At 32.4% G+C, this 27,929-nt stretch overlaps 1 protein-coding gene across 2 annotated transcripts; it reads left to right on the top strand.

Moving 5' to 3' along the window:
• Positions 1–93: 93 nt before the first annotated feature.
• On the top strand, positions 94–27,929 carry LOC139512405 (sodium-coupled monocarboxylate transporter 1-like). Of its 2 annotated transcripts, none has more exons than XM_071300013.1 (15): positions 94–825; positions 5,123–5,188; positions 5,835–5,886; positions 9,480–9,547; positions 10,211–10,365; positions 10,982–11,122; positions 12,931–13,060; positions 15,844–15,932; positions 16,543–16,667; positions 17,446–17,516; positions 18,501–18,587; positions 20,322–20,542; positions 20,968–21,068; positions 25,649–25,758; positions 27,270–27,929. In XM_071300013.1, exons 1-15 carry the CDS (start codon positions 418–420, stop codon positions 27,429–27,431), a joined length of 1,986 nt encoding a protein of 661 aa, XP_071156114.1. In that variant the 5' UTR covers positions 94–417; the 3' UTR covers positions 27,432–27,929. The 2 variants fall into 2 exon arrangements, with proteins under 2 accessions (XP_071156114.1, XP_071156115.1); XM_071300014.1 differs by lacking the exon at positions 94–825 and adding an exon at positions 4,016–4,503.

Raw genomic sequence — 27,929 nt, 5'->3', positions numbered from 1 at the left:
TTAGGCTGATAACTGGCTATGCTAAAAAAAAGTAGATAGTATTTAACTGCGAATAAATTCGAACTAGAATCAATGAACACTGATGCAATGTGAATGTAGAAGAATCTGCAATGTCATTCCCCAAATAATTAAACAAATACATTAAGTCATCTTGAATTGGATAAATATAAATTTGAAATTTGGACAGGCGAAAATTTTATTTTATCTGTGGAGATAAAATTGTCAATACATAACATATTATCTAAACTGATAACAGTATAACATTGAAAACAACCGAGATATTTCGAATTGACAGCTGTCCGAGCTGATACGAAGGACATACAGAATAATGTTACAAGGGAAATACAAAATAATATGTAAACTGTGACTATTTTATTCATACTTTTTCGGAATTGAGATTATATTCAATACGATATAATGACTGTGTTAAATTCAAGTTACGCGTCTTGCAGAAAAGTGTGTGAGTTGTGTCCTGGAGAACAAATTGGATCATTTGTAGCAGTGGATTATGTATTGTTTGCTGCTGTTTTGGTTATTTCTGCCCTTATTGGAGTTTATTATATGGTGAAGGAGTACCTAGCAGCAAAAGCCGCAACATCAGAAGATGTCCTCATGGGAGGTCGAGACATTGGGATATTTCCAATCGCTATGTCATTGATGGCTAGCTTTATGTCAGCAATTACAGTTCTAGGAACACCAACAGAAATGTATAATAACAATACAAGTTATTGGATTGCAGGACTATCTATGATTATTACAGTGATAGTCACGAATCATGTATTTCTTCCATTTTTCCATGATCTGAGTCTGACTAGCGCTTATGAAGTAAGTCGTACAAATATTTAGGTCTCATCTTGAATCCGTATCAGCATAACGTTTAACCTTTTGACTCACAATCATTAAGGTTATCTTAACAAATGTTTTTGTTTATTTTATTGAATTTTTATTTGAATTTTATTTATTTATCTATTAGTGCCCCAAATAAATGATGATAATAAACCCTCATGGAAAACTACATATTCATAATTACACCTTAACACCTTTAAACTAAAGACATTCTAATATACTTTTATACAAAAAGTTTTATATAATAGAAAGTATCATTATTTTTTCACTTTTCTAAATCTTTTTTTTTTTTAATTCATCAGTGTTTCGAATGAGGAATAATTGTTTAGTATGGGAACTATTTCAGCTGATTTAGATTAGTTTGGAAAATCTATAAGTACTTTCTTGATACTGATGTTCATCCGTCCTCCAGGTGTGTTTTGTCACACATGTGCTGATGTTCACCTGTCATTCGGGGGTGTTTTGTTCCCACAATTACTACTGTCTACTGTGTTTTGTTCACATAGGTTCTAACTATTAAATGTTCACACAGGTTTTTAATTTTGAAAATTTCGTAACAACTGACTTGCAGTACTTGGGCATGAATTATTTCTAAGATGAAGGGAGTCATTATGCAGACAATTGAACTTATCAATTTCTCCGAAGCAGTTAACCAGTCATAGCCTATTTTCAGTCTTTGTTGTGCTAGTTTAATTCTTAAGTTGTACATTTCTGTGATATAGAATAATATTTTCAAACCCAAAAAATAAATAGCGTTTCAACAGCCTCCGTTGATCCTATATATTTAACACATCACTATAGAACGAGTTATAACACTAAAGTTTTGTCTCTTTTCTAAGAATATTTGTTGGACTCTTGGTTGTTTCATTTAATCTTTTAGGTGGAATGTACATTTCTAACTGACCTACACCCTAATTCCTATTAATCCATATAGAGTATCGTTTTTATAAAAGGTGTTTATATTTGAACATACTTTGCCCTTTATATCATCAATTTGTTCGGAATATGCCAATATCCCCTTTGTTGAATACTTGACGCAATTATGATGGCAGTTGTTGAAAACATGAAATCTAATTTATTAAAATATACAGTTATATAATATTGTTAAAAAAATATACCTGTGTATGTCTAGACGGGGTTAATAGGGAAACAAAGTCAATTGAAATATGGTCGTTTTGATATTGTTTGATGTACACACACCGTTCTATTAAAAGAAATAGATATGAAATGATTAACTATCCTATAAAACATTTTAATCAAACATCTTACATGGCAACCAGTTTACCTTGGGTATTCAGAGATAACTAAAATTGGGCACGTTTCAAAACACTTACCGTATCGTACATGTTGTTCATTTAATCTAAAAAGGAAATGTGTGTACACATGGTACAGTTTCTTTCATGTGAAGCTAATTTTGATAGGATCCAAAATTGTTAATTCAATTTTGTCAATGATTTCGGTTTTTCTTGAAAAACTTGGGATGTTTCGAAATATCACTCAAAACAGATTCAACAGAGTCATAAGGTCTGAAAAAAAAGTGCATTTTCAAACACAATAACTTGAATGAATACATCCGAAAACAGCACAAAATTAATTTAACTAAAAATAATAAGGTCATTGAAATTATTTTGGAAAGCTATAATATGAGATGTCAGACAGCGATCAAGGACATACACATACACAATACAACAAGATGTCAATACAACAAGATGTCAATAAAAGGTCTTTACGTCAAGCTCTGAATTGTACCAAGATTAAGAAAGTTGTGGCAGAGACTATCAAATATACTGTCGCCAAACAAAATTCACCAATTGTCACAAAAACATAAATATAAAATAGAAGGCGGCCATTATTGAATGTCCGACCTTGGGTCATATGAGAATGTCACGTGGATTAATCTGGTTTTATAGCACAGTCCTAGCTAAATGGTTATTCAAAATTAGGCTGTTTTTATGTAACTGCACTGAATTAATATTTTTGGACACAAATACCAAAGAACGATACAACCTTATTATGAAAATTGTAATCTGAATCAGGTAACATAATTAACGAAGCTAAAATAAAGCAATGTTAGTCACAATTTGTATGAAGAAACATTTATTATTATTACTATGACAACTACAAAATTAGTTATAAAATAAGGTTAAAAATTAAATGTGATATAATTCACATTTAAAAATATATAAGCACATCTATTTTAAATAATCATAAATGATCCATTTAAGTAAACATCGTTCTAAAATATTTGTGACTGGACAATAAACAAACAATAGTGAAATCAAAATTGGTATGCCATGTTATGATGTATATTGATTGATTGTGTTTTTTAACGCATTTTTTTCGGCGTTATAATTGGCTATGTCGCGAATTGTGTCAAGATAAAACCACCGACCTTCGACAGAAACACGTGCAATTCTAGTTATTTCTAGGAAGGTATCAACTAAAATTAAACAATCAGATGTTAAAAAAGTGATATATTGCACACACATAGGAAGTAGTTAGTATGCATGGTTGAAAAACGAGAAACAACTGTAAAGTCACTAATACGTGATAATAATTAGATATTAAATGTTTCATAGAAGATTTTTTTTTCATGCACAACCAGTAACCCCGCCTCAAAACAAAATGAAAATTATATTCACGAATGTTTATTTAACAATGTCCTGAAATACCCCTATCTTTTGTTTGTTTCACAACCTACTTAGTATTAAAATGTAAGACGGCATAAATGTTGTATGTTTTTCATCATATTTGTTTGATTTTGTTATACTATAGATAACATCTCCACTGAAAGGCGTCTTCAACCTAATTTTAAATTTGTTGATTAAATAGAACTATCACATACATGTAGTACCAAAGTTTATTTCAATTTCATGTCAGAGATGTAAGATCAATTATGTGAGATGTAGATAAAGGATGAATGCGTTACCATACTGATCATAAAAAAACCAATAAGAACAATAGAGTATGGGTCCTTTATTAAAAAAACATAATATTCTAGAAATGAAAATCACAACAAAATATACTATGACATTTCCCCCTTGAAACAACAAAAAGTCAACGTTATCTGCATAAAATATTGTTTACATGCAATTATCAATACATGTATTTGCTCAGGTAGTTATCTAAAAAATTATTACATCGTAGTTCGGATCATTCCAAAAAGGGCTAACCTGTTTAGTTACAAAGTTTATACTTTGAATACCGTAAATATAATACAATTCGAAATTATGGATTTTGTTTAATCATTCAATAGTCATGGTAACATACAACAATATAAGCATAGCATCCTGCAAGGCAGTGTGTGAATTATGCCCAGGAGAACTAATCGGAACACTTCAGACAGTGGATTATTGTATAGTTGTGGCTGTGTTGGTCATTTCGGTACTCATCGGGATTTACTTTATTTATAAAGAGAAAAATGCTACAGCAGACGACATGTTGATGGGTGGAAGAGATATAGGGATATTTCCGATAGCGATGTCTTTAATGGCTAGTTGTATGTCCACAATTTTCGTGCTAGGAACCCCAGCAGAAATGTATACTCATGACACAAGCTTTGGATTATCTTGTCTCGCAATATTCCCAACTACCGTTGTGACATGTCATGTTTTCATGCCATTTTTTCATAAACTTGATTTTACAAGTGCGTACGAGGTAATTATCTTTACCATAATTTCCACAAAAAAAAACTAGTGCATAACAGTGGAACGATGTTAACATTATGCATCATTGCATGGCTATGCTATGGAAATGAATACAATAATTGCTACGGATATAGATTGCTACATATGCTAAACTTTATTTGTTATTGATAAAGGCCAAATAAATATAAGTCTTATCGTCCAGCAAATATTACATGCGTTTTAAAAACGAAGAGTGTATATTCGAAATGTCCAGTTATATTTATCTTCTTACAATATTAAAAACACAGTAGTGTAACATAGTGGTACTGAGTTCCAACTAAGTGCATGGTGTATAAAATCATCCACATGAATTTTGTTGAGTCATCATCCCAAAACCGTGTCAGTGTCAATGTTTCTTAGCTATAAATACAGTAATGAAGGACAAACAAAAAGATATAAAACACAATGAAAAAATACATTTTGACAAACTATAAAACCTTTTTATAAAAAAATAAATAAAACCCAGAGAAGATAACATTGTATCTGTACAGTAATCCAAAGTTTTTTTGGTAAAGATCAAACGAATTTTTTGACTGTTAAATATCAATTAGTTTTCTTACATCTTGAGAACAGTTTTTTTCACATTTCAGTATTTAGAGAGGCGTTTCAACAGAGCTGTACGAGTATGTGCGTCCATTATATTTATGCTAAACATGGTAAGTTTTGCAGTGATGATAAACTAACTAAAGTCTAAATTCCATAAAGACCAAAAAAATATTAAAACTTTCGTTTATGGTATATGGTTAAGAAGAAGTCAATGGAAAAGCTTTAAAAGCTTACAAGTATCATAGAAGTTGGAATAAGTTGACAGTATGAATGTATAAATATGCAATGACGTCTAGTCTGATTTAGTGCTTTACTTCTAAGATCCTTGATAACTGGATCCTTGACCTCGTCAGAAACATGTATAGCAGAATCTTCAGTTTGTTGAAGAAGTCTATTATCCGACAGAAACAGAAACTGGTGCAAGAAATGGATGTCATGCAAATGAATGGCTTGATGCGCTGAAATATCTGCTTCAAAATAACCTTTTGTTTTTTTTCAAATTTTGTCAACCATGTCAAGATTATGGTGGTAGTCAATATATAATTCAAGTGATCGTTAATTATTTGAAAAAAAATTTTCACGATGTTTACCATTGTAAACTTTGTATTTTTACTCTACATTGGAGTTCGTTACATTTATAATTTGTCAATCGCTGCATAATAAATTTCTTGAATGGAAACTTGTTTTCAATTTTGTAACCTTGACAGTCTGTAAATATGTCATACCACATCATAATATGTTTATATTTTCTTTCAGCTTTTGTATATGGGTGTTGTTCTATATGCACCATCATTAGCTTTGAATCAAGGTAAATAAAATACAAAATGTGCACTGGCGTACCTGGATCTATACTATTAAACGAGAAGACCTCATGTTGTGTGTCGCTTCTCTTCCTTCCACAATAAATCAATCATCATGCCTCTGTGTCCTATAGGTAACATGCATAGTCGCATTTGTCATCCATTCTTATAATTATTCAGATTGAGATATTTTGGGAGAAAAACGAGAAAAAAGGTGTCAGACCACCAATTACTTCCTCCAATTTAGAACGTATGTAAAAGTAGTCCTACTTTGACACAAAATAGTGCTTTTGATGTCATTGTTTACTTAAACTAACCAACAAATTTGCAGAAATGAAACTTTTGGTGAAAGGGAAATATATTTAGACCATTTTGAGACAAAATTCACTTGTCTATGAGTTTGCATTAAAAATTCAGGATTAATGCGCTACATAGTACACTAATTTAAGATTTCCAGAAAACCGGGAGTTATTTTGGTAGTACCTGCCTTTTTAAAATCAGAAATTTGTTACAAGACTTTAAACTTTGGTTGAAAATTGGCATGTAGGAAGATGATACATGTACAATTCAACCTGGTTTCCTTGAAGTTAAACTTAAGGTAAAATATTAAGAAAGCTGTGAAAATAGCAAAATTTGGTTGAACAGATAGGGATTTTTAATTGGTGGTCTGACACCAAAAGGTGTCATACCACCAATTAAAAGTCCCTATCTGTTCAACCGAATTTTGCAATTTTCACAGCTTTCTAAATATTTTACCTTAAGTTTAACTTCATAGAAACTAGGTATATCCTGAATCGTACAGGTGTCACCTTTCTGCATGCCAATTTTCAACATACATTCAAAATCATATAAGAAACAAGAGAGCTTCCGAAAGGAGGTACCACTAAAAATAACCCCTGGTTTTCTGGAAATCTTAAATTAGTATACTATGGAGCGCATTAATCCTCAATTTTTAATGCAAACTCATAGACAGGTAGATTTTGACTTAAAATGGTCTTAATATATTTCTCTTTCAACAAAAGTTTCATTTCTGCAAATTTGTTGATTAGTTTAGGTGAAAAATGACATCAAATGCATTATTTTTTGTCCGAGTAGGCCTACTTTCACATACGTTCTAAATTTGAGGGAGTAATTGGTGGTATGACACCAAAAGGAGTCCGGATATGATTCCGTCATCAGACTGAATTTTAATCATAGATAAGACTTCCGGTTTGAAACATGCACAAATAATTCGTATGATAGATAACAAAAATGAAAAATAAATAAGCCAATCAGAGCGTTCTCGATATCATGGTGTTCAGATCGCAATAACCACAATTATAGAGGACAATTATTTTTCGCGTTTATCTACATGTAAACTACGATTATTACTACTTCAATATATAGAGACTCTCTGTATTCTGTCTACTGTTTTCTTTGAAATGTTAACGTTTACTAGGGGTCATACCAGTTGCATATATATTGATATAAGTAAAACATGTGACACAAATACAACCAATCGTATGATAGATAACAAAAATGAAAAATAGATAAGCCAACCAGAGCGTTGTCAATATCATGGTGTTTAGATCACAAGAACCACAACTATTATACCTTCTTAGGACAATTATTTTTCGCGTTTATCTACATGTAAACTACGATTATACTACTTTAATTAAAAAACTCATCATAGATACCAGGACTAAATTTTGTATATATGCCAGACGCACGTTTCGTATTGGGGACCAAAATTCTTAAAAGTTTTGCCAAATCCAGCTAAGGTTATCTATACCTGAGGTAGAAAAGCCTTAAACAGTTAATTTATAAATATATCAATATCAATGATAATTCATGTCAGCACAAAAAGTTCTGACTACTGGGCTGGTGATACCCTCGGGGAAATAAATCTCCACCTGCAGTGGCATCAACCCAGTGGTTGTAAATAAACTCATCATAGATACCAGGACTAAATTTTGTATATACGCCAGACGTGCGATTATTTAATGCTCTTCAACTTCGTACTTTAAACAGTTAATTTATAAATATATCAATATCAATGATAATTCATGTCAGCACAAAAGACTCATCAGTGACGCTCGAATCCAAAAACGTTAAGAAGGCCAAATAAAGTACGAAGTTGAAGAGCATTAAATTTTTCCTAAAAGTTTTTGCCAAATCCAGCTAAGGTTATCTATGGCTGAGGTAGAATAGCCTAAGTCTTTCAAAAATTCTAAGTTTTGTAAACAGTTAATATATAGAGACTCTCTGTATTCTGTCAGGGAATTTCTATGTTAGTATAGAAAGTCCCCGATTCTGTTTACTGTTTTCTTTGAAATGTTTACTATTTAAGGGATCATACTACTTGCATATATATTAAAATTACTAAAATATGCTCAACTTCATCTAAAACTACCTCGACCAAAAACTTTTACCTGAAGTGGGACAGACGAACGAGACGGAAAAACGGAGGACCGAACAAACGAACGCCGTGACGGATGCAAAGACTAGAAAACATAATGCCCATAATTGGGACATAAAAAATTATTGTTAAAAGGGAAAATAGTGATTTGGCAAAAATGAAAGTAAGGTAGAGATAAGTGGGAGGCATGACCTTTTTCGGGGCGTCGGGATCGGGTGTTTTTAATCTCGGGATTTGGGGATTGATCCTTACGGGATCCGGGAATATATTTTTCGAATTTCTTTAAAATATGCATCTCGGGATTTCATGGTTTTAAGCCCAGGATTTCGGGATCAGGACCCCTCCGATCGACAACCTCTCAAATTAGCCTTAGTCGGTATTAGTCATTTATACATGATTCAAATCCTACCATTGGCATGTTAATAAGGTTCTCTCAAAAAAAGCACTGATGGATTGTCATAAAAGCATATTTTTTAGACTAATAATGGTCTATATATAAGCAGTTACATTTTTTTCATGTTTGAAACGGTGCAAATTTTTAATTTGATTTGACTTTTACCAAAAGAAGCATTGTAGCAAAGGAAAAGAATAACAGAAATATAATTGGTTTTAACAGAAAGGAAACAAATATCGGACTTTGGAAAAAGGGAGATACCTTTTATGTAATTCTCCATACATAATATCTTTTACAAAAAATCATCCTACAACAGTTCACAAGCTGTATATGCCCTCGATTTCGCGGGTGTGTTCTAGTAAGTAATTATAATAACGTTGATACATTTGTACAGTTTTAATTCAACTTTCTGGCATTAAGCTTCAAGTGTCTGCAGAATTCCCAAAAATTGCATGCATATACAAATTAAGAGCTGGTAAAAAAGAAAAATGTGCGATTTATATGTATATGCATACACTTTTGGTGAATTCTGTAGTAAAAGATTTTTGGGATACTATATAGCCGATATTAAAACTTGTGGGGTAAACTATATGTCTTACTGCTAAAAAAAACATACAAAATTTAATACATGTTATAATTGAAAATTTAGCGAAATGTATGTAAAAAAAACTTGTCACAATTGTCAAAGCAGAGACTATGCCTAGAAATGAGAGTTCAAAAAGACGGGGTACCAACATCAAATAATCAAAAGACGTGTTTTCTGGTGTTGTATAATTCAAGGATTAACGAAGATCTTTATTTAATTTCAGTTACGGGTCTTAAATTAGAATTGTCAATAGTGTGCATAGGATTAGTATGTACGTTTTATACTGCACTCGTAAGTATTTGTAAATTAAAGATATATTTGTCAGTAAGACAGACACCCAAAACCACCAAACACAAAGATATTTATTGGTCAAGATGCATTCATCATTTACTTGTTTAGAAAGTATAGAGTATAGCGCGAGAATAGAACAGTCGTGAACTAAGTTTCACAGGGATTTTTTTCTACAGTATAAATATAAAAAAAATGAGGGTCAAGTACGAATAAGACAGACCACATCATTCCACTTTCATCGTATGGACTAGTATGGGGGTCAACGCGAATTCCAGTACGTGAGTGATTCTTACTAGATATGAGTATACATGTATGGGGCAGCAACACAAAATAAAACAAATTCGAAAAGGCAAATAAAACGAAAAAGAAATATAATAGAGGTTATCATTATAGAATGAAATTCATAACAGTGTAGCTATGGCCATTCATTGACTGGGGAAAAAATCATAGCCGTTGACAAACAAGTTACAACCTACAAACGTTTTACTGTCGACCACACTGTTATGCAATTAATTCTATATGGTATAGAAAGTGTCTTAAATATAGACCTAACAATGTTATTTTGAGAAAGTTGTCACAACTTTTACTGTTCTTAAATTACAAATATTTTTTTCGTAAAACTAATTTAACATAATTATGCTCCAAGTCTTCAATAAATTACAGGGAGGACTTCGAGCGGTAGTTTGGACGGATACATTCCAGACATTTGTTGTCATGGCAGGTTTGATAGCCATTATTGTCGTGGGTTCAAGGGATCTTGGTGGTTTTGGAGAAGTATGGGATATCGCCAATAAAGGTGGAAGGATCCAATTTATAGAGTAAGCTAAATAAAAAAAAAGATATACATGATCGTTTTGGTGACCTGAAGAAGTCCATATGACTGTTGACGGGAAATTTTTTTGTATTTGTTTTACAATTATTGCAAAATTCTGAAATAACGCCCAAACAGTGTTACAAAATTAAGAGTAGCAAGGTCGTAGTACATGTAGTAGTAGTAATATATTCTGTTGTTTGATATGTGAAACAAAATATCATGATAAAATTATGGGCTGAATATCACAATGAGTGGCATATCTATCAAAATATATAATAAAACAAATGTTTATTAAAATGCAGAAATGAAGGTTGATTTCAATATAAATCAAAATAGAAATCGATCGTTTTAATTATAAAACGAAACGAGCCATGGTGTAAATTTTGAACATATACAATGAATAAAAAAAAATAACGTGCCAGTCTTTTCTTTTTCAATGTTGAACCTCGCTGCACGAAAACAGTTATTTGTATTTCTTGTCTGGAAAAAAAACATTTCAAATTTAATTTCAGATTGCAATTTTGGCAAATAACTATTCCAAAAGAGCTTCAGGCTGAAGTCAATTGAATAAATTCAAAATTATTTGGAAAACACCAACAATTTGATTTTTTTATTTGCAGCTGGGATCCTAACCCTACAACTCGACATTCCATATGGGCACTTATCATTGGCTCATTTTTCGGCCAACTGACAATTTATGCAGCCAATCAAACAATGATTCAAAGATATTTGGCAATAAAAGAAATAAAAAATTCACAGAAGTAAGTATAACAGAAAAGATGGATGCCTGACAACAGAAAAGATGGAAACCACTTCACTTTCATTGCTGGTCTTATCGCAAAGTCAAAGTCAAAAGTCAAAGCCTTCAATTGGTTTTGAACATCTCTTTAAAAACTTAAAAGAAACATTAAATCGAAAGTTGAGTAGATTTTATCACGTGTGAGGAAACATTCAATGTTTAGACGATTATTTGCATATAAATCGAAATGCATCTAAAGATAATGAGAAAATGTGTTAGTTTAAACATATTTATTTGAAGTGGATTGGGAAACAAGCTATTCCAGCTTATATTTAGCCCTTTCCACTTTGCTGGTGCGAGTGCTGCACTTGTAGCGGCATTAACCTGCTCTTTTTCAAAATCTACAAGCTTAGGATGTCTTTTTCGTGCAAGAGATATTGCTCTCTCCTAACACGGTTCAGCCATTTATCGTCCCCATCCAACGAACTATTATCGTTTCTCAAGACCATATTCGCAAATGGTGTCAAGGGAAAGACGAAAATTGAGTCCTTGAAATTTTCCCACGGAACAGGGATCGAACCAGGAACCTTGGTGTTTTTTAGTCCGATGCGCTAACCACTACACCACGTCACTCCGTGTGTTACAATTGCCAATGAGACAACCATCCAAAACTACAGGCAAAGTATAAAAACACCTCGTGGTAACCGTTTGGCTTTTACCATCAAGCAAAACTAATACCATAAAGTAGACCATAAAATACCGATATATCGAAAATTATAATATTTCAAGAGAAAATTAACAACGGCGAGGATGATTACTTAGATGGGGGATACCCTCCAGAAACGAAACATCTACTACAAGCAGTGGCATCGATTCAGTAGGTACAAAACTTATTATTTGGTACGCTAGTCTCACATTTTGTCGACTATCACTACTCACTTGCATGTGGCGTTCGAATCTTAGCAACTGGAAGGACCAATCAAATATGAGGTTGAAAAACTTAAATAGGAATGGTTTTTTATTTAACAGTGGCCAGACTCTAAATGTTCGTTACTTATTGGTCTTTTATGTTATATATGAGGTAGTAGTATTATCTTTACTCTGTTCTTTCAATATGTGTTTGTTTGATTTGCCACGTTAAAGTCATATGAAACCTCAAATTAAAAAAAAAATGATGCATATGTTTTTTTATAACTAAATGGATAGTTATCATTATAAAACTTATGTGCATATACTTTTTTCTGAAGAAAATTCTTTAATTTGTCCACATTTAGAAGAAGTTTACTTCCTTTTAATTGCTTGCTTTCAGGAAGCAATTCGCCGATATATTTTCCGTATGCAAAGTGAACTATGCGTGACCCTACTCGTAAAAATCCAGTGACCGCAGTACGCATGGATCTGTCATTTAAATAAATTATTATCTGATTATACATATCATACAGGTGCTCAATATCCATGCTTCTTTGTTGGTGGTTACTATAAGGTTACAATCGGTATTAAAACTACGGTTTCAAAACACGACAATTAAGTAGCAGCCATGTTTTCACATCATAACAGACAGAGAGAAACAAAATGACGATTATACGTGATATATTTGCATAAATAATGATAAATTATGCTCAGAAGACTAAGTTTATGATATAAACATGCATTTGTTCAAGAATTGGATAAAATTATTTTTCACCATTTACTCGTTTCATATGACTTTAATTAAATATACTATCCGTTCACTAGTTCGAAGTTCTAAATATATCAGTTTAGTCGCTAGAGATAAGAAATAAAACAAGGTTATCTAGTATTGTTATTCTCAATTTTGTTTCGGTTTTACAGAGCTCTATATTTGAGTTTGCCTTTGACTCTGATTCTATCAACAGTTGTCTGTCTCGTTGGTTTGGTTATATACGCCACATACCATGACTGTGATCCTTACTTGTTGGATATGGTACATGCTAGGGATCAGGTAAGCATAAAAGTAGAGTTTCTAGATAAACATATTTTAGGCCACACCAATTTAATTTCTTGTTCTACGGATTTTTGGACTGCAAAATTTGGGGCGAGCGAGCGATTTGAAAATTTTAATAAAAAAATATTTAATTAGCAAATTTTTGAGGCGAAGCTTGAAAAGTAAAGGCGAGCGATTATAATTTTTTTTTGTAAACATAAAATAGTAGGTTTTGACAATATTAAACCTTGATTTATCACTTGTACCATGTGTACTTTGACATTTTTTTAATTTTCTGAAGTATTTTTTCCCTGTTCACCAAGAAATAATTAAATCTGGTCTATGTATGTGTGACTGACAATGAGACAATTCTCCATCCAAGTCATAATCAGTTTGGGGGCAACTCCTAAATGTTATAAATATATCCCTTTTACATGTTTATGAGGGATCAATATAAGTTATATAAATTTGTTTGTACAAAAGGGCTCATATTTTCTCAAAGAACTATATATCTATCTGGTATTAAATGGTCAAAACATGTCCAAGAATTTTGTAATATTTCTGGACTTTAACCATGTTAAATTAACACATTTATTTTAACAGTTTAAATTATTCAAAATAAGTGGACCCCTCTTTCAGAAAAAAATGTTTAGAATATGAGTTATATATTATATATAATTTATATAAGTACAAAATTCTAAGTTTTCAAAGGTTTTGTATAGAAGAACTATACAAATCCTTGGTATTTCTATTTTCTTTTCTACATCAGTAAAATGACCCCTTGTCTGAGGGAGGGTTGTTCTCAACCTGATAATAATAAACACAGGGCTTTGATACAGACCAAACAGCAAGCTATAAAGGACCGCAAAATTATTAGCGTACACAATTCGAACAGGAAAACCAACGATCTAATTTATATATCCAAACAGAAAAATACCAATGAACAACATCAACAAACGATAAATGCTGAACGACAGGCCCCTGAATCAATCAGGACAGGTGCATAAACATGCAGCGGCTATGGATAGTTTTGTTTCGGCAGCATACAATATAATTGCAGTTGAAGGCAAATCCTTCAGAAGTTCTTGTACTTTATTCTAACAACGAAAATTTTTTGATAGGGAAATTAAGTAAGGGGGAAAGAAACCATTTTTTTGTTCTTGACAGGTATTATCTCTGTTATAAATTTATATTGGAGCACCACTTTGGATAAATAGGTTTCATGCTGAAACAAATATTCTCACAGATATTTACACAGTGTGGTGGGGTGCTTTTATGTTTAAAATCGTTATATACAGGTTAGACTGTGATTTTAAAAACAAATGTTGATATCTTTTTATAATATTTACAAAAAAAAAATGGTGCGGGAAATGGACATGATTACATTTCCGGATGCGGGAAGCGGGAATATAAAAAAAATAAAAAAATTCTGTTTTGAAAAAAATAGGTGCGGGCGGGTCCGTCGAACAAGGAATCAAATTGGTGTGGCCTTATTTACTAAAAGATAATAGATTGAAGACAAGTAAACCATACTTATGCAGTCTGACCTGAATTACAAGAAAATTGAATAAATAGCAATACAATATTATTATTATAATTATAAATATCAGCTTGAAAATTTCATAACATACAATACTTCACGAGTCTAGCTATTGAAAATTGAGAGTACATGTAAGTCTGTGGTTCGAAATTTAAGTCATGATTTTCGGTTCGTGCTAATGTCGCTAAATTAACGGAGTTCAGGTCATGAACAAAGCAGCCACAGATATCCAAAGGGACATTCAAACTCGTACGTCGTAAATAAACTGTCAACACCATTATGATAGTATAAAACGAAACATAATTTAAAGACAAACAGCATTAGAGTGGGGTGCTCATATTCGCCATGGACACAATTTCGCCGTTTTATGATTTTGAGGTGTAAAAACTTCAAAGGATGATTGAAATTGAAGAAATATGCCGGTAAATTATATTTTTATAACAAATATGATAATTTTTGAAAATGAGACCAAATTTCGACACTTACCGCAAAGGACCAAAAAACGGACAACGATTTTCAGCCAATTTCCTGAATAAAAAAAAAACGATTTCAAAGAAGCATTTCTTTAGTAATTCTTTGACTGATAGCCTTAAATTTTAGTCTTTTTTACACCTTTCAAATGTCTGCTATTCATCTATAATGAAATTCATTTGATACATATTGTTTAAAGCTGCAGATATTTGGTTTTAAATAGATGTGTAACAACGGCGAATATGTGTTCCCCGTTGACAAAAAATCAGGAAATTTCAAACACCTTTTAATCCAAAATTTCAAATGATTTTTCTCAAAACAAACACGTTTTAAAGCTAAGAATATTTTGCATATGAAGTTATCTTCATTTGGAAATATCAATATACTTCAAAAGCATAAGGACTTGAACATAAACTGAAGAAAACATGGAAAGATATGGCGAAAATGAGCACCACACTCTATGCAAAACACAACGTATAAAACTAAAGACTTACCAAAACGAACCCCATAGAATTCGGGGATGATCTCGGAATAAGAATGAAAATCGTGATACATTGAACTGCATAATAACAGCAAGAAATTATGAACGCCTTACCAATATTATTGATTGTTTGTCATTTTTGTAACGTTTTATTTAAGTGACAAATGTATATAAACGAGTTTCCAATCAAATTATGGGATTCGTTGGGATATTTGATTCAAAATTAATGATTAATTTGGAATGTTCATATCACGTCAAGTTCTGCAATGAAATAAAATGCTCATTAACATTATGTATTATGTATTGTAGTTGCTGCCGTTTTTAGTGATGGATAAATTAACGTTTTTACCTGGATTGCCCGGATTGTTTGTTGCCTGTTTGTTCAGTGCATCACTCAGGTATATACAGTTTCTTTTCGACTTTTTTATGTCCCACTTATATCGTTCGTCTCTCTTTTAGCAGACGTATACATTGTAAATAGCCGAAGGGAAGGACGATATATAGAAAATTCTCATTCTTTTCTACATTTATGATGAAATTATGCTTTAAACAACATGATATCTAAACATTTACTACTTGAACATTCATTTTCTTAAAATTTAATTTGAACATGTTTTGTCGTATATTTTTTTTAGGTTAATGCCCATTAATTTCCTGCATGCTGATATATAAAGCAAAATTAATTATCAATATTGTCTGTACTTTCCACGAGCAACACGTGTTTCCACACGTAGAGCAGGAACTGCTTACCCTCCCGTAGTACATGAGACCACACCCGGTTTTGGTTTTTAGTTTCTCTATTTCTCGTTTTGTAAACTTGTTTTTCACAGTTTGTTTTTGTTTGTCATGGTAAAATTGGTTTCTCTTAGACTAACGAATTTTTATTGCTCTATTGGTGCCTCCTTCGTCTTTTTCCAATGTTTTAATGTAATTTGTACGTTAAATTTCATACAAAATACGTAAAATTTCACAGAGCAAAATGGTCCATATTTTATTTTACTATTTCAGTTCAATATCATCCGGATTAAATGCTTTAGCAATTGTAATATTAGAAGACGTTTTAAAGTTATGGTGGGATTACAGAGGTAATGCTCCATCACCTCTGTGGCAAGGAAGAATAGCTAAACTATTAGGTAAGATTTAAATAAAGTTAGTGTAAAGTAACATAAAGTTCTTTTTGTTAGAGCATTTTAGAATTATTAAAAAAACAAAAAATGTATCAGAAATTCTAGATAAAATATTTTACCTACTGGCTTTGCATGATTCTTAAATGGACTGGTTCTTAACAACAACAATTTACGAATTTGGAACAGAAATAAAATATCATGACTACACATGTACACAGGATAAGAGTCTCAAAACAGGTACTAGGAATTACTGTTCTTCGCCTTTACAATTGATTAAATACAGTCATATCACAACGGAAGATCTGATAATGGTCTGTTCTGTTAAAAGGATCAAGGAAAACAAATAACCGTCAAAAACAGAATGTCAGAAACATTATGGGATCTGAATGTCTTTTTACATCTTTTTACTGAACATGTATTTTAGTTTTACTTCTTGTTACCTGTATATACATGTTAAGAAGGAGTTGTGATATCGACTGTGCCACTGCTATTTAGAAAGGTTCACTTCATCACAAAGTTTCCACTCATTAATTATTGGCGCTAAAAATTATATTTACAAAGTTTCACTAGAAGTCATACTTAGGAGATAACTGTAATTCTATTGAAACTGACAGAAAACAACGTTAAAACATGTAATTAAAATCTGCAATATGTCGTCTGCGCTTGCGCGTACGTCCCATAGCATCAATTGTCAATTGATGCCATGTAAAAAAAAGTGACGTTATCCAATCAAAATGAACGTTACAAACGTTGTTTCATTAGAATAATTATTCTCCATTTGTAGGCCTGTTTGCTGGAGGGTTGGTTATTGGTATTGCATTTTTGTCACAGTTCTTAGGACAAACAGTTTTACAGGTAAACAAGAACTTTGATTTATAAAAATCCTAAAATTTCTTCAAACAAAAATTTTGAAACACGATTGAAGAATGTTATACCATGTTTATAATGTTAACGCTTAACTTAAATGTTACCGTCACATGAATATTTAGAAACTACTATAACATAATAGAGTTGTATAATTACATGCAAGGTAAGAATCTAAGGCATCGAAAAACAAAATCTTTAGTCGGTTTTTAACAATCGTCTCATAAACTGTTAGATCAACTGAACAACAACTGACTAGAATGATTTTTTAGACATCCCTAGTAAATATACCGCTTGATAAGTGACCATAGATGTTAACGCTCAACTTAAATGTTACCATCACATGAATATTTAGAAACTACAGTAACTATAACATAATAGAGTTGTATAATTACATGCAAGGTTAGGATCTAAGGCATCGAAAAACAAAATCTTGAGTCGGTTTTTAACAATCGTCTCATAAACTGTTAGATCAACTGAACAACAACTGACTAGAATGATTTTTTAGACATCCCTAGTAAATATACCGCTTGATAAGTGACCATAGCAACAGAAAATTCCTTGATAAAATGGGGCGTGTATAGATATCAGTCCCGACCGGTTGGGTTTGGAACGTTAACTCTGATAACTAAGTGTAAGATAAATGTAAGCTTTTTGCAATGTGAAGAACTCTTGCAACAACTCTGCTGGTTTCGTAGATTGTCTGTTGCAAGGGACAATTTCTTATCATATCCAACATACCTTAATTCTCAAGTGGCTATAAAAAATATTTTTTTTAAGTATTGATATTTGAATATGCACCAAATTATTTGCCTCTGGCAAAAGACAATTTATTAATAAAACTGAAATTATGTGAAACATTGCAACAGCAAGTTACGTTGCTCAAATGTTTGTACAGTTACCTTTAAAATTAAAATATAACTTACTATATTACTTTAAATTACTGACAGTCATACTTATAAATTCTAATTTCAGATAATGTTGAGTATTTTTGGAATGGTAGGAGGACCTTTACTTGGATTATTTATCAGTGGTATTTTCTTCCCTTTTATCAATTCAACGGTAAGTTGAACCTATATTACTATAAAATTTATAGTATAAATATACATGCTACAATGTAATTGTTTGCCCTGTTTGCAATCTGCGGGAAATAGTATATGTATTACAGCGTAATCTACGGGAAATTGTATATGTATTACAGCGTAATCTACGGGAAATTGTATATGTATTACAGCGTAATCTACGGGAAATTGTATATGTATTACAGCGTAATCTACGGGAAATTGTATATGTATTATAGCGTAATCTACGGGAAATTGTATATGTATTATAGCGTAATCTACGGGAAATTGTATATGTATTATAGCGTAATCTACGGGAAATTGTATATGTACAGCGTAATCTATCGAAAATTGTATAATGTATTACAGCGTAAGATGTCTTCGGGTATTATGTATAAATTATGCTCCTAATTATTTTTGATGTAAAATTAATGGTTAACAATATTCATCAACTTCACTGGAGGTATAGTTGTGATTAAAGTTTTCTTTGTGGTCATCGTCCTTTTCCATTGAATCATTTACGCTCATTTATTTAGCTTGTTTTCAGCGAAATATCTGGATTAAATGATTTGATTGGATGATATTACCAGTTACTAGTTGCTCAATGTACCACTACAGTAGAGCTGTCTCGATTTTCCAATACTTTTTTAGTTCTCCAATTCACTAATGAATCTTCCCTCAAATTGTTAAGACACAGCACGTCAATTAAACTCAGTCTCATATTAATTGTTTGTTTCTTGTATTCCTTGGAATTATTCTGTTGTGTTTATCCCAAATTTGCCAAAATGTGTTGCTTTTTTGGACTCATTTGTTTGTCTTTTATTCGATTTTGACTTCGAATTTTGCCATGAGGTTGTCGGGGTTTTTTTTCGGCTTTTCAGTTTTGATTGTTCCTTTGGTACCTGGCTTCTTTCTCTATCCTTTTTAAATTTATTATAATAAATGAACTGAGTATCAAATTACCAAAACAAAACCACAAAAAAAAACACAAAAAACAACACTAAAACAACACTTGACTAGATTCATGACAAGAACAAATGGTGTGGAGGGTTTAGTTTTGTTAATGGTTTATGCTGCTTGTTTAATATAGCCGAGTTTAAGGTGTCAGACCACCAATTACTCCCTCCAATTTTAATATAGAACTATGTAAAAGTAGTCCTACTCTGATACAAAATAGTTCTTTTGATGTCCTTGTTTACTTAAACTAACCAACAAATTTGCAGAAATGAAACCTTTGGTGAAAGAGAAATGTATCTAGACCATTTTGAGCCAAAATTTACTTGCCTATGAGTTTGCATTAAAAATTGAGGATTAATGCGCTCCATAGTATACTAATTTAAGATTTCCAGAAAACCAGGGGTTATTTTTGGAGTACCTCTGTTCGAAGGTCAGTTATTTTGGTAGAAGGCTTTAAAGGTATGGTGAAAATTGGCATGTAGAAAGCTGATACATGTACAATTCAGGATATACCTGGTTTCTATGAAGTTAAACTTAAGGCAAAATATTTAGAAAGCTGTGAAAATTGCAAAATTTGGTTGAATAGATGGGGATTTTTAATTGGTGGTCTGACACCTTAAGGACAGAACAACCGGTGTGTTGTGTGGTGTAAAAACATAACACAATTTAAGAATAAATTATTCTCCTTTTTCACCTTAAATGATACAATCGTAAGTAACGACAAGACATTGCTATCCATTTCTTCGTTTTTGATATTTGGTTTTAATTTTATTAACAGGGAGCTTTGTGCGGTTTGATAACAAGTGCTGTGATGGCATTCTGGGTAGGTGTAGGTGGCACAGTGTTACTTCCTGTTCCGGAAGTGATGCATGTTAGTACTGAAATGTGTAGTATTATTCAGAGAAATTGTTCATCGTCATCAAATTCTACCATATCATCTACAATATCATCAACAATAGCAACTACCACGCAAGCCACACTTTCCAGCGAAGACAATTTGTAAGTGTTTATTTTGTTGTTATTTAATTTTGTAAAAAAAAAATTATTCCTTTTTAAAAAATCCGAATCAGATTTTCGACCGTGTTGTTTTAGAAAAGTACATTTTCAAGCGATAAATTAAGAGAAAAAAGTATATCGAAAATACCAATATCCAAGGCAAATTCAAAAAGGGCCACAAAGTTAGATTTTATCATCCAAGGGAGCGAATAAAAAACAACTGTCATATTGCTGATTTTGTATGGATTTCTTTGCGAAGGAAATTAAACGGTGTGTTAAATAAAGGCAACAGTAGTATACCGGTGTTCAAAAGTCATGAATGATTAATCATTGAGACAATACAAATCCGGGTTACAAACTAAAACCATGAAAAACAAACCGTTCTATTTTATTTGTATAATTTGATAATAATATGATTTCGTTTTTAGATGGATTTATCATTTATCTTATCTATGGTATGGTTTATTCGCCACATTAATTAGCCTAATTGTCGGAATACTGGTGACCTTTATCACTTCCTGTTGTCTTGGTAAGTACAATGTATATGTTCCGGACCATATGATTATTTGGACCATACGCGTATGGTCATGAAACTGTTGGTATATACTCATATGGTCGGGGTAATTAACACTCTGTTACAGTTAACTTTTAATTCTTCTAAACTCTTCATATTGTATGACCGTTCATTAAAAAGACGCTATCATATAGGTTATTTTAATATTATATTATAATAAAAGATTAGCTAAATAAAAATTAGAAGTTTCACAAAGATAATTTTACTTATTTGTCAAAACTGTAATAAACATATTTTATACCGATGATCATTATGCCCGCGTCACACTGTCCCGATTTTTACGCCGATGGCAACACGATTAAGGAAATTTTCAAAATCGGGACTGATCGTATCCAGATCGGGCTATTCGTAGTGCCATCTTAAATCATCGTAGAACCATCGGCCACTTTTTCTAGCCTTCGGGGACAACTTCGGGAAGGGTTCTAAATTTTTTAACATGTTAAAAAATCCCCGAAGCTGCGTCCGATGTTGAGGGTTCGTATTGAGTTCGTATCACCATCCTCACCATCGTAATGTCACCGGGAACGCATCTTTGAACATCGTATTGCATTCGTGTTTCCATCGTTTCCATCGGGCAGTTTTGACATTACGATGTCTACACGAATGAATCACGAAGCTACCCGAAGGTCTTACGATGGCAACACGACTTCGTGAAGACCTCGTAATCCCATCGTGTATCCATCGAATAAAAGTACGAAGGCGACAAGATGGAACTACGACGGCAATAAATCCAGCTAAATGTAAGTTAATTTTCGCGCTTAAATACATTTAAAGTGCCATGCGCGATATGCACTGGTCAGTCTAATACGACAGTTAAGAAAGACGTTCACAAAACATGGAGTTCATATCTTATGATTCTATGAGAACAAGAAATGCGACAGCGTTGTTTCTATTAATTCAAATGGAACAAGAAGAGCAGCTATTACAGGCTAAGGGTTTACTTTTACAAGTAAAATATTATTTTTTGTCAATTTTTCATATCAAGTAACATAATGAAAATCATAAACGCGCCTCGTACACCAACACTGCAGGTACACGTATATAGGGAAACCAACTTTTTCTTCATTACTCTGATTTTTAACCGGATTTTTGTGACAAAAATGTCGGTTATTGATTTGGGGATGTACGGCGGGCGGCCGGGCGGTCGGGCGGGCGGGCAGGCGGGCGGGCGGCAATCAAATGTTGTCCGTGCATTAACTCATGAACCGTTCAACCAAAGCTTTTAAAATTTTAATGTGTTGTTACTGACAACTAAATGAAGGTCAAGTTCAATAATGGCGATTTTGACTTTTACCGTTCAGGAGTTATGGTTCTTGAAAGATTGAATAATGGTTTTTCCAGTCGTGTCCGTGCATTTACGCATGAACTGTTCTACCAAAGCTTCCCAAATTTTAATATGTTGTTACTGATGACAAAATGGAGGTCAAGTTCAATAATGACGATTTTGACTTTTACCGTTTAGGAGTTATGGTTCTTGAAAGATTGAAAAATGGAGTTTCCAGTCGTGTCCGTGTATTTAGACACGAACTGTTCTACCAAAGCTTCCCAAATTTTAATATGTTGTTACTGATGACAAAATGGAGGTCAAGTTCAATAATGACGATTTTGACTTTTACCGTTCAGGAGTTATGGTTCTTGAAAGATTGAAAAATGGTGTTTCCAGTCGTGTCCGTGCATTTTCTCATGAACCATTCAACCAAAGCTTTTGAAATTTTTATATGTTGTTACTGATGACAAAATAGAGGTCAAGTTCAATAATGACGATTTTGACTTTTACCGTTCAGGAGTTATGGTTCTTGAAAGATCGTAAAATGGCGTTTCCATTCACTTTATTGCATTTACTCATGAACCATTCAATCTAAGCTTTTCAAATTTTAATATGTTGATACTGATGACAAAATGGAGGTCAAATTTGATATTGACGATTTTCACTTTCACCATTCATCAATAATGGTTCTTGTGATATTGCCAGGACACAAATAAATGTTAATAAATCCGGTTTGCTGTCGTTGTGACAGCCCCTTGTTTATGTATCGTCTGAGTTGTTGTCACACGAATGTTATTAACTCCATAACCATTTTGTTTTCTATATGTCATATTTTGACGCATTTGTTGCTTTCCCCACATCCTTCTTTTTGTCTATATTATTATGATATTCTCCTGGAAAGAGCTCATTTTGAATAAAAGGGGTCAACGAACCCATTACCTTACCTTTAAGATAGATCAGTAAACATGGGCATAATTATTGGTGATTATTTAGACTAGTGCACACATTTTTACAGTTCAAACACGGCAATGCCGAGCGTGGCATCCCCTCGTATGTAACATATTGGGGACAAATATGGACACTATATTTGTATATCGGCATATAATTTAAATGCATCGTAAGCTGTACACGACGTCTTTTAGACATCGTATTGCCATCGCGCCATCATCGGAACCCATCGTATAACCTTCGTGATCCATCGTGTAGGCTTCGGCTGAGATATGAAGCTTAAATACCCGTCTTCGGTTAACCTTCGTATGTCCATCTTTTGCTATCGTATATAATTTCGGCACCATCGTATAGACTTCGTTATTCATCGTACTTGCTTTGGTCACTTTTTGGTATTTTAACGAGATCGGGACCAACTTCGTACGAACTTACAATTTTCGCATTCGGGTGTCCATCGTATATAAAAATCGGGACAGTGTGACGCGGGCATTACCGATAGTCATTACCGATGGTCATTACCGATTTGTTATTACGATTGAATGGCAATATGTCAACTTAAAAAATAAATTCCAAAATTTTTTTAATGAACTGTTACACAAGAAGCTACTGGAAAGTAACATAGTTCATTTAAGTTGTCTTGTGAATTTGGTGTACTGCAATCATGTTACGATATTTGGGATCTAGAGCTTCTTAAAAACACCGTAGAAATAGCGGAATGGCCCAAGACCTCGGTATCACTGTACGCAGCTATCTATGATACCATGTGGAAGTAAATGTCACCCCAAGCCTACATGCAAGGATGTAATTAGCGATGAAAACTAACTATGGCATCAATATTTAATTTTTACGTAGTATTTGAAATATAAAAATAATACATTGTCATGTTACCATCATTGTTTTTTTATATAAAGTTTTTGTATTATTGAAACTTTTATAATGTAATTTAAAAACGAATATACCTATATGGTCCAAATACTCATATGGTCCGGAACATATACACAAATGCAAACATTTACTTCAGATTAGGAATTCTTTATAGAAGCTTTTTGTAAAATAAGTAGCTAAAAAGAATGTAGAAGAAAATATAAAGAATAATTGCTTTTCGGCTTAAAGTATAAGTAACCTCCAAGTTATTCCAATTGCATTATGACATGGAAGATGAAAGGTAGAATCAAATGTAAATAATGAATAATCCTACAGTAGTAAAAATTAAGGAGATGTGTACGTACTATGACAGCCAATGATACATCTAGTCACCAGAATACAAATAAGTCAATATAAGTAATTGAAGGTCAGACTCAACATCCGATTTTACGTCCAGTCAAAACCATTTTTGTAGTCGTCTCCTCTAACATTCATGAACTGTTTGTCACTGGACGTTAAACAAGACATAATCAACTAATACATCTGAATAAAACAAAATTGTCTTCTAAATTAGATAACAAGGCAATTTCTGTCAGATTCTGATTATAAAATCGACATTTCAATTTGTATATACAATACTTTTAGAACAGTCTCGCCCATAAAATCGTATATCGTAATAAGTGTATAAGTTATTAAAGTCTGAAATTTTGAAAAGTCGAAATATTAGAGTTATCTTCCCTTAACTATACATTTGCTTATAATAATGTGATAAAACCAGTAATTTTTAGGTGGAAGATGGAAAGGCACAAAATAGAATGTCAATAATTTTCTGTTTGTCCTTCTCTCGGCAGCTTTTCCAAAAAAAAACCAGCCGTAATATTGAAACATGTGCTCGAAGAAGCACCCCATATCAAATACAAACTTCCGAATGTTTCATTTAAGATTAATATCCATCTACTACAAACTGCTATTCTTTATCAACAAAATATAAAACACACAATACAAATAAAACATAATAATTTTCATTGTTCTCTATAGCCACCAGTATAGGACATACTTATTATAAGTGGATTTACATGAAAAGTGGATAATGGGTTTCCTTGTGTATAATTTTTTAACATTTCTTGTTGAAATCTTTATTTGTTTAATTGATTTTGACAAATTTTTTAATGTAAGTTTAAAAAGCAGTTCCGTGCTTAGTGTACATGTAAGATGAATTGACCTCTATATTATTTTAATCAATTGCGAAACCCTTGGGGCTTATCAATATTTTTTTAATTAATACTCAGTCTTAAATTTCAATCAATCTAGCGAATATTTATAACTTTCAGTATATTTTAACACGTCAATCTGAAAATGAATTTTAATAACTCAATTGATGGAGCAGACGGAAATTATCACTGCATTACAATTTTGCAGACTTAATTGTATTATATCAGAGCTTATTTTGTTATAGGTTTTAATGAACCGGAAGACGTTGATGCTAATCTTATACACAGGCTCGTGGACAGAGTTTGTTGCTTTCTTCCAGTTACCTGTCAGAGAGTTCACAGACTGGAGAAATATGTAAGTGCTTTTTTTCTGTTTGATTTAGAACACATAGGAAAAATGAGATGAAACAAATCAATATATGAGACAGCATCTAAGCAACACAATGAATTAAATGCAATTTGTATACGTGTACAATAAACAGGTGTATATTCTATGTATCTTATGGAGTCTAAACAAGTTGTGTGTTCATTTAACAAATGATTTCACTGAAGATCTAAAATGAACACCCAATTACCTAACTGACATTAAAGAACCATTTGGTAAATTCCTTGAACGAAATAGACACACAAACATGTGATGGGTTTAACTAGTTTGTCAAGACTAATCCTTTCCCTTTTAATTTGTAATATTGATTAAATTGCACTAATATATAAGCGAAATTAGCAGTGAGACCCATGAAAAAAATTGTCCAAATTTGAATGTAAAAGTTTTGAGAAAAAACAATGAACTACAAGACTAGTGTATAAAATTCAACGTCTTTCAAATAGTTATTAAAGGTACCAGGTTATTATTTAACACGCCAGACGCGCGTTTCGTCTACATAAGACTAATCAGTGACGCTGTTGACGGACATTGGTGACACCAAATTCCCAAAAGTTGTGCCAAATACGACTAATTTTATCTTTGGCTGGGATAAGAAAATCCTCAGTATTTCGAATAATTCATACTTTTGCAAACATTAAAGGAGTTGGTTCAGTAAGACCCCTTTTTGGCCCCAAAATATAGCAGTTTTGAAAAGTAAAATGCTTCTGCTACATAAATATGGGTTGTTTTTGACAATACAATGCACATATATCGAGTACTAGCATCATTAAGTCGTGCTAAGTTACTGAAATCTTCACAATTTGATCATTTTAGTTAAATTTTAGACGGTTTCCGTCTTAAATGAAAGTGGCCGCATTCGTGTTCATCCATAATATTGAAATGTAAGTTGTATTTGATGATAATACATGATATATATAAAGGTCGAGGATGAACACGGATGCGGCCACTTTCATTTTTGACAAAAACCATCTGAAAAGTGACGATTTTTGGCATATTTGATAGATTTTTCATATTTAAGCCTGAATCGGAGCGTTTTTAATGACGTAATCAGTTAAAATCTTTCCCATAAACTAATTGAATCAATTGAAATAGACACTTAAGTGTTAAAAAAGTGTCTAAAATCTTTTGTTAGATGAACTTGAAAATTGAGGCCGAAACCAGGCCTTACCGGACCTACTCCTTTATAAAAATGATCATATTATTGATATTCATGTCAACACCGAAATGCTGACTACTAGGCTGGTGATACCCTCGGGGACGAAACGTCTACCAGCAGTAGCATCGACCAAGTGGTGTTAATAGTTCTCAAAGTTACCAGGCCTTTAATTTTAAAACGCTAGACGCACGTTTCGTCTACACAAGAGACTCACCAGTGACGCTTCCAAAACTGATTTTAAAATGGACGTTCATTACATCAAGTAGCCAAATAATTCATTTCGTATTAAGCATTCTCGTCTAATATACTCTAATTTTGTTTTCAGAAAGATGACTTTGAATTAGCCACTGTAAATGGTGCCATGAATCACGGATTTGAGTCTTCAGAAACAAAAATGTACGACTTTGGAGAAAAAAAACTTGGAGGAGTTATTTATAGAAATGGAGAGTCAAAAATGAAATCACAAGAAAAGTTCACACAATTATGATAGTAATTGCTAGAGCTTAAAAGACAATGTGGACTGCGAAACAAGTCCAGCAACGATACTATCGTTCAGCTAGTCGAATTAACATATGTATAACCTTTAAGGGTCATAATGGTTAAGCCAGCATATGAAATTTATGACACACGATACCTATCCTAAAATAATATAATTTATCGGAATACAGGTGACTTTATTTTTTGCATTTATGAATGGTGATTTAATTAAATTTTTATTTCTAATATTAAATGACAGCACATTTTTTACAATGCAAACGTATTTTGTTTTATACTCAGGACATTTTTTGAAATATATGATATGCTTTATGATGCAAAATATTAAGTAATATTTCCGATCAAGTTTTGGTACATCTGTAGTGGTAATTTATAGATATGATGTAAAACCATGCAAATATAATAAATTGTCTATTAATTATATGTTTGATATCTGTCAATGAAAGATGTATGAATTATGTTTTAAAATCATTAAATAAAGTGACATGAC

This window comes from Mytilus edulis, chromosome 2 (assembly GCF_963676685.1).
Source record: "Mytilus edulis chromosome 2, xbMytEdul2.2, whole genome shotgun sequence".
Taxonomy (NCBI): domain Eukaryota; kingdom Metazoa; phylum Mollusca; class Bivalvia; order Mytilida; family Mytilidae; genus Mytilus; species Mytilus edulis.
This window is presented reverse-complemented; position numbering and strand designations above follow the sequence as displayed.